At 38.3% G+C, this 8,972-nt stretch overlaps 1 protein-coding gene across 1 annotated transcript; it reads right to left on the bottom strand.

Annotated features, from left to right (window-relative positions):
- Positions 1 to 735: 735 nt before the first annotated feature.
- Positions 736 to 8,711, bottom strand: LOC139949226 (tetratricopeptide repeat protein 19, mitochondrial-like). Its single transcript, XM_071947619.1, has 7 exons — positions 8,013 to 8,711; positions 7,245 to 7,336; positions 6,146 to 6,256; positions 5,530 to 5,687; positions 4,453 to 4,690; positions 3,508 to 3,670; positions 736 to 1,930 (listed from the first exon to the last, which is right to left on the bottom strand). Exons 1-7 carry the CDS (start codon positions 8,644 to 8,646, stop codon positions 1,758 to 1,760), a joined length of 1,569 nt encoding a protein of 522 aa, XP_071803720.1. The 5' UTR covers positions 8,647 to 8,711; the 3' UTR covers positions 736 to 1,757.
- Between the last annotated feature and the right edge of the window lie 261 nt (positions 8,712 to 8,972).

Here is an 8,972-nt window from a genome sequence, read left to right as displayed (position 1 = left end):
TGGTAACCTTGAAGAGCGCCCTCCAGCGGCTATAGACTTTGTTAAAAATTAGCGCTCTCTGCTTGTTGGGGGCGGGGCGAGGGATGTAATGGGGTGAAACTTGAAAACGGAACTTGTACTTACTAGAGCCCATGACAGGTATTTTTTAACTACCAGGTCTCAGAGGTTGGTAAATTTTTGTACTAACCTCCAGAACCTTTTTCTTGACATGGGGATGGATGTAGGAATTTAAAAACAGAACTTGTACTTAACATAAAAGCTTTTTTTATTATTACCAGGTCTCAGAGGTAAGTATGTTTATGTACTAACCTCCAGGGCCTGTTTTTTGACATGTGGATGGCTATAGGAATTTGAAAACAGAACTTATATTTAATATTTTTATATGCATGATATTTTTTTTCCAATCACCAGGTCTCAGAGGTTGTACATTTATGTACTAACCTCCAGGACCTCATTCTTGGTTGATTGTCATGTTTTTATGATCGTCTTTCTCTGCCTTTTCTTTTGTTTTTGTACCAATAATTTGCATGTTTGAAGTTTTAGGCCTATTTGATTAGATAGTGTAAGAAATGAATTAAAATAAAAAATAATAACATTGTTGACTCCGAGAGGTGGAATTGGAGTTTTCAAGAATCACAATCAGTTGTTACAATCAATCTACAAAGAAGGCCACAGACAGCTTAAACCTTTGAATTCACTCATTTTATTGTTTACATCAATACAAATTAATTTGCAGCAATAATTAAAGCCATTGGACACTTTCGGAACAGAAACAAAATAAAAGTTCATAGATTTACAAATAAATTACAGGGTTTACAGAAGGTAATGGTGAAAGACTTCTCTTGAAATATTATTCAATGAAATGCTTTACTTTTTGAGAAACATTAAAACAATTATCAATTCTCGATATCGAGAATTACGGATTTATTTTTAACACGTCATGACACGGCGAAACGTGCGGAAACAAGGGTGGGTTTTCACGTTATTTTCTCCCCACTCCGATGACCGATTGAGCCTAAATTTTCACAGGTTTCTTATTTTATATATAAGTTGTGATACACGAAGTGTGGGCCTTTGGACAATACTGTTTACAAAAAGTGTCCAATAGCTTTAAAACAAATTCATTTATCAAAAGCGACATTTTACAAAATAGAAATATCACAACACCCACCACAAGTAGTACATGGATGCCATACTTATCACTGCAATTGATGCTAAGGCACACTTACATAAAGCCAGTAAGACAAAAAATTACTTTGCACAGAAATATCTTGCTTAGCAGACCTCGTGCAGATTACCAGCCTAAATACTAATCAATACACATTACTCCTTGACTGGTTCCCTGAGCAACATTTCCTGATTAACAGCTTAGTAAAATTGGTTTAAAGTCTTGACTTCAGTGCCCTATCAAACTATTCTAAATTACTTTTGGATGGATGCGGTTCATTGGAAACAGGTGAAATTCGATGGCTGGGCTTTCTAAAATATTCTAACTTAAGAATATTTGCCTTGCTGCCAATCCAAAATATAACTATAGACTTTGAGATGTTTCTAATTAATTTATAATAAATTAAAAAAAGCTTTCCCTCTCAAGAATGAACCTCCAGGTTTGGGCTTTGTGTCAACTGCATTTATTTTGGCTTTGGTGCCCCTTTAAAATATTCCCATGGAATTGAGATTTTCCAAGGAAAGTGCCCTTTGCAAAAATGTACTTGCCTCTCATAGATGAGGCAGTCATAAAATTTAACAGACTCTCCTCAAGATTTTTGAGCTTTTGTTTTTTGCTCTTTCAGTTTTTCTTTCTTAATGACGACGTTGGTCTGGAGTTGTGCTATGCTGTTCTTGATCTCCAAGATGGTCGCCGCATCTCCCTGTTTCTCAGCGAGGGTCAAAGCCTTCTTGTAGTGAGTCTCTGCTTCCTCAAATTCCTCTGGAGGATAGAAAATAAAAGAGGAAGACGGCATTAGGGATGGAAATCATTGGCAAGCCAAAATGGAAGCAACAAACTGCTGCAGTCTTGAGATTTTTTCAAAATATTTGCCAAAATGCACAGGAGGGAAGGAGGGGTTAACAATCAATAGGTGTTTTCGTTGTAAGAAGCCTAATACAATTATTCAAATAATAGTTAACCCTCCAGCTGTCTGAACACTCAATTTTATCCAATGTGGTTTTCATCAAAGATAGATGGAACATGGCAGCCTGCAATGTGATATCATGTGAAGCATGCATCAACACCAAACACAGTCAACCCTCCTACTGTCTGACCAACCAAAATAATCCAATGAGATTTTGAATGATGGATAAACTATGCCAGTCGGCAATATATCATGCGATGAATGTATCTACACAGTACACAGTCAACCCTCCTACTGTCTGACCACTTAATATCATCCAATGAGGTTTTGAATAATGGATAAACTATGCCAGTCTGCAATATATCATGCGATGAATGTATTTACACAGTACACAGTCAACCCTCCTACTGTCTGACCACCCAATATCATCCAATGAGGTTTTGATTAATGGATAAATTATGCCAGTCTGCAATATATCATGCTATGAATGCATCAACACCGCACAAAGTCAACCCTCCTAATGTCTGACCACTCAATATCATTCAATGAGGTTTTGAATGATGGATAAACTATGCCAGTCTGCAATATATCATGCTATGAATGCATCAACACCGGACAAAGTCAACCCTCCTAATGTCTGACCACTCAATATCATTCAATGAGGTTTTGAATGATATATAAACTATGCCAGTCGGCAATATATCATGCGATGAATGTATCTACACAGTACACAGTCAACCCTCCTACTGTCTAACCACTCAATATCATTCAATGAGGTTTTGAATGATGGATAAACTATGCCAGTCTGCAATATATCATGCGACAAATGCATCTACACAGTCAACCCTCCTACTGTCTAACCACTTAATATCATCCAATGAGGTTTTGAATGATAGATAAACTATGCCAGTCTGCAATATATCATGCGAAAAATGCATCTACACAGTACACAGTCAACCCTCCTACTGTCTAACCACTTAATATCATCCAATGAGGTTTTGAATGATAGATAAACGATGCCAGTCTGCAATGTATCATGCGATGAATGTATCTACACAGTACACAGTCAACCCTCCTACTGTCTAACCACTTAATATCATCCAATGAGGTTTTGAATGATAGATAAATCTTGCCAGTGTGCAATATATCACGCGATGAATGTATCTACACAGTACACAGTCAACCCTCCTACTGTCTAACCACTTAATATCATTCAATGAGGTTTTGACTGATAGATAAACTATGCCAGTCTGCAATATATCATGCGATGAATGCATCTACACAGTACACAGTCAACCCTCCTACTGTCTAACCACTTAATATAATCCAATGTGGTTTTGAATGACATGAAATTCATTCCCTTGGCAGACACACGACCATAGCCAAAGTTAGCCATAGGCAATGTCAGGCAAAGCCAAAGTTTGTACGTTACCTGTATGCATTTTCACTGATGCCAGGTTGCAGAGAACGGATGGAAGATCTTGAGGTGACCTCTGCTCGGCAATGACGATAGCTTGTTGTATCGTCTCAATGGCTTCCGTGTACCTCCCACCCAAGTCGTAAACCGTGCCCAGGTCATTCATCAAGACAACAGTCTAAAATTAACAAACAAAAAATTTGATTTTGACTTTGTTTTTCTATCCTCACAAATACCTGCTTAGAAATAACAACAAAACTTTATAAAATTGTAAGAAAAGTAAATTAATAAAAATCTTATCTTGAAATCCTAGTCCGCAGTGCCGCACTCTTTACATGTCTAAATTTCAGGACATTGGCACAAGCCATCATGAATGCAAATTACAATCCAAACTGTGTGCTTGCGCTATCCTGCGCATATTTTAAAACCAAGGAAACAAAGTTTGCACCGTCACAAAATGGCACACCATGTGAATTAAAGGGACACGTTGCCTGGGATAGGGCGAGTAAGTCTATAAAAAAGGTTTCACCTTTTGTTATGAAATGCATAATGGTTTAGGGAGATGTTTTTAAAGAAAATAAAATGATCCACACAAATATGCCTTGAAAGTGCATGGTTTTTCTTATACGCCGTGAACTAACACGGCACGCCGTTTTGTGGAGTCGAATTTTGGACTCCACAAAATGGCTGACCGTGTTTATTTGCAAAGTAAAAGCAAAACCATTCAACCTCGAGACATATTTGTTTAAATCATTGTATTCTACTTTTAAAACATCTTTCTAACCATTATGCATTTCATAACAAACGGTTGCAAACCCTTTTTATAGACCAAATCGCCCTATCCAAGGCAACGTGTTCCTTTAAAAAAGGACCAACTTCAAATACTGTGCCTTTAAAACCTTAAATCATCAAGTGCTTAAAGGATCAACTTTCTTCACCCAACAAAAAACCCAATCCCACCTGAGGATGTGGTACTCCATCGACCTCCAAGTCCTTCTGGCATATGACCAAGGCTCGCTTGTACATCTTGGTCGACTCGTCAAGCCTCCCGTGAGTAGCCAGGGACCTTGCGTAGGAGTCCAGACACATCCCGAGGAGTGACAGGAGATTCTGTCTCGTCTCCTTGTCCTTGGTTTGCTCAAGTTTCTTCTCTGTCGTCGTGATGCACCAATTAAACCCTTGTTCCGAGTCGGTGTACCTGGAAAAGATAAGTTAAAGGAACGTTACAGAATTGGTAAGAAAACAAAATCGTGAAGATCACAGATTTACATCAAACTTACTCCGTCTAATGATGATGATAGTAGAAAACATCCCTTGAAATATTTCTGCCTGAAAGGCCATATTTGATGAGAAATAAATAAATTAACTTTGCGTTTGGAGCTTATCGCTCAGTGAGCCTTTATTCATTTTCTTTTTTTGCATCAATGTCATGCAAAATGTGTAATCGTTTTTCACTATTTTCTTGTGACCCAGATGGCGGATCGATCTCAAACTTCTACCGGTTTGTCAGTTTATGTATGGTGGATTACATAATACAGCTACTGTTTTGGTTAGCAAAAGCCAGTTCTGTAATGTTCCCTAAATTAGTATAAAAAAAATGCATACCACTATACTAAATGGACTGGACAGTATTACTAGTTACTCAAAATAATTATTAGCATAAAAACTTACTTGGTAACGAGCAATGGAGAGCTGCTGATAGAACATTGTGAGAATTGGCCCCCTCTGAAGTAATGTTGTGTTTGGGAAATAGGTAATTTTCTTACTCAAATGTTAAAAGGCTTAATGCCTAAAGTCTTTTAACATTTTTTTATGCATCTGAAAGCACACAAATTTGTGCCACAACAGTATTTTTTTCTGTCATTACTCTCTTCCCCCTCTGATGACCAATTGAGTCAAAATTTTCACAGATTGGTTATTTTGTGCATTTGTTCGGATACACCAAGTGAGAATACTGCTCTTTGGCAAATACTAAAGGTTTCCAGGGCCTTTAAAGGTTAAGTATTGCTGTTATTATTTTTATTAATAAATGTTTACCTCCTCATCCTGTCGTACATTCTAGCTAGTTTGAGGGAGATCTCGATGACTGCGCTGTCATCTTGCGCCGTCCCCGAGGAGATCATTCTCTTCAAGGTCTCCTGGAAGAGCCCTTCCGCCTTCGTTAGGTTGCCATGCCTCATGGATAGATTGGCCATCTGCAAAATACAACAAAATAAATTCTAATGTAAATGCTTTATAGTTGTCATTTTCCTCTCACTTATTTCTTATTTACTCTGGGAAAAAACACGCGAAACACTGTTTTCCAGAGGTGCCCAGCAACTACAAACACATCCACATTTTAGAATTGTATTCAATAAAAACATATATTTATAAAAAACATCTGGAAAATGTCATCCATTGAAAGATGTGGCATAGCAAAATAATGTATAGGGGCCTACACATAGGGCCCACAGTTCAGGATTGTGAAAAGCATCTGGCATCTTGGTGGAGAGGGGTCTTGTACATGTTGAAGAAGAATAAACTATAAGTAATGGTAATCTTGCGGATACAACCATATAATGGATCTCTTTTGAGGGAGTGATGGCTTTGAAAAGAGCCAGTTTGGTCTTGACATTTCCGTTTTATACTCTGCTCGTCTTCAAGAGAAATATACCTGGTCATAAATGTATGTGATACCCTCTTGATGCTTTTGATCCTGCGCCAATTTAAGAGCTTCATGTAAGAGTTCTTCAGCTTCAGCAAGATTTCCTTTTCCTTCAGCAATCTGTGATAGGTATTACGAGACAAGAGTAAAAGTTAAATGGAAATTTGATGAAAAACCTTCAAAGCACACAGCAGGGCCCAATTTCATATAGCTGCTATACACAACAATTTGCTTAGCATGAAATTTCATCCTTGTTGATAAAAACGGGATTACCAACAAAATTTCCTGTTGTTTCATGTCGCTTGTTTAGTATTAAGCTGTTGTTTGCTAAATCCTAAAAAATCACATGGAAAATTGGTTGGTAATCCTGTTTTTATCAAGGGAGAAATGTCATGCAAAGCAATTTTTTGGCTTAGCAGCGCCATAAAATTGGGCCCAGGTGACTCAAACTGTCTTGTCTGGGTACCTGCTTTATTCGTTTTAGTTTATTTTTAACGAGAGATCAAACATCACAAGGCAGGACGGCCACTTTAAGGTGAGGGCTACACTTAACTGAATTGGGCTATTGACCTAAATAAACTGTCATCAGGGCCAAGGGGGGCATGTTGCCAGCTACTCCTGGGGATGACATACAGGGTTACCCCATTCACAGTCTATTAGGATGTAAGTGGGTATAACCCACCAGGAGCCTAGCTGATAGAGCAGAGTGCACTACCGTCACAACTTTTTACAAAGCAATGATGGTTTTCAAGGCACTTTTGTTCAAGGACATGAAGGACACGCCATAACCAGGAATTAAACCTACACTCTGCTTCTGACAACACAAGAGCTAAGGTCCAGTGAAGTAGACTGCTTGGCCGCGACACGCCACATAGAGCAAAGATTGTTGAATCATGTGATTGGTTAGCAACCTAATAATGGATGAATGGCTGATGGACGAGTTGCATACTTTCTAAGGATTTTACAAAGTTTCAGGTAAGGCACATGAACAAGGGTACTAAAAGTGTGAAAGACTTTGATGTTGTTTGGTTTAAGAGCTATCTATTTTTTCTCTGTTGGGCTAAGTTTAATGTCTCAAAGTAACTTGCAAAGGTGCAGTAAGTCTCACCCAAGACTTAGCGATGAGAGTTTCCATGGTGTCGGGATCTGGGTCTTTCTTCAAGAAACTGAATCCTAGGACAAACGCACAACACATCAAACCTATTGGAGTAAAAAAAATTATAATAAGTAAAACAATTTATTTAGAAATGAAAAGTGCCCCGCAGCACAAGTATTAAAATAATGAAGCACAAGTTCTCCAGTTTAATTTATTTCCACTATTAATAATCAGTTTAAACAGTTTAAAGACACTGTACACCTTTGGTAATTGTCAAAGAACAGTCTTACTTGGTGAATCTCAACATAAATGCACAAAATAACAAAACCTGTGAAAACTTGAACTCAATTGGTTGTCGAAGTTTCGGGATAATAATGGAAGAAAAACAGGCTTGTCACACAAAGTTGTGTGCTTTCAGATGCTTGATTTCGGGACCTCAAATTCTAAGTCTGAGGTCTTGAAATAAAATATTTTAGTGGAAAATTACTTCTTTCTCAAAATACGTCACTTCAGAGGGAGCCGTTTCTTACAATGTTTTATACTATCAATAGCTCTCCATTGAATTGTTTGTTACCAATTAAGTTTTATGCTAAGAATTATTTTGAGTAATTACCAATAGTGTCCACTGCATTTAAGCAGTTTGAAGGTATAAAATTCAAAGTTTATGTTGGTGAGGTTGTCTGAGATTATGAGATATACGAGTATGACTGATACAAGATAAAACAACTCAAAACAAAAGCTGTACTAACAAAGTCAAGTTTTAATTTAAAATTAACTTACATGCAAATCCAGCATAGTATGTTGGTTCATAAATAGGCCTCCTATTTTCTGAAACAAATGGCGGAAGATTCCAATCATTCTTGATTCCCACTTGCGACGGCGTGGAGGCATCTTGATAAGCTCTGAACGTCTTTTTACTCGCTGCTGGTCCCCACCCACTCTCCATGCGTCTGCGGTAAAACTCTGGGTTGCTTTGCTGTTGCTGCTGACCTTCAAGAACATCGGACTCATTAACTGCCATGTCGAAAAGTGATGGAGGTGTCTTATAAACGATGTCTCCCTTCATGCCTGGTGAATGCCTCTGTGTTCTGGGACTGGAAACTGGATTTGCGACTGAATTTAGAGAATTTTGTTTCTGGACCTGTTCCTCAAATTGTTCATATTGCTGTCGGTTACTGACTGTCTTCCTGTTCGTGGCAGCATTGGATGTGACGCTGTCGTCTGGATCTGTCCCTTCTGTGACTGTGTGCTTACCGGCCGCGGTGGTGGGGTTGCCGGATTTTTCTGTTTTGTCAGTACAAAAATGTTTTGCCCAAATCTCTCTTCTCCGTAGAACGGAAACATAATTTATATTCCGTATACTGTTGTACTTACTACATGACGTCATGTATGACATCCGTGATGCCAAACACATCCCACATGACAGCTTTTTCGGGATAAATAGAAGCGGTTTAAACAGTCGAACGGAAAACTGACTGGGCGCCGCCATGTTTAGTTAATGAAAAATGAAACTCTTGAGGGCGCGCTTTAAAATGTATTTAAGGTGTTGATTCAACCTCGTTTTCAGAGTCGAATTGATGGGTTCGGTAGTGGCTACGACTGCACTCCGAAATGTTGTTATAACACCGTGTTATAACCTGGGAACGACACTGCTGTTGGTCTTAATGGTAGACTTCTATGGTGATACTGGGAGCCATTTCTAAACAAGCACCAGACTATATGTACTTGTACACATAACAA

The sequence above is a fragment of the Asterias amurensis genome, chromosome 16 (genome assembly GCF_032118995.1).
Source record: "Asterias amurensis chromosome 16, ASM3211899v1".
Classification (NCBI taxonomy): Eukaryota; Metazoa; Echinodermata; class Asteroidea; order Forcipulatida; family Asteriidae; genus Asterias; species Asterias amurensis.
This window is presented reverse-complemented; position numbering and strand designations above follow the sequence as displayed.

Excerpts from the sequence above, each read along its gene's own strand:
- LOC139949226 (XM_071947619.1), bottom strand. The coding sequence starts at position 8,646 with ATGTGTTTGGCATCACGGATGTCATACATGACGTCATGTAGTAAGTAC. Across the intron at positions 6,257-7,244 it reads CTCTCATCGCTAAGTCTTGG|ATTGCTGAAGGAAAAGGAAA; the intron begins GTGAGACTTACT and ends TACCTATCACAG. Across the intron at positions 1,931-3,507 it reads ATCAGTGAAAATGCATACAG|AGGAATTTGAGGAAGCAGAG; the intron begins GTAACGTACAAA and ends TCTATCCTCCAG.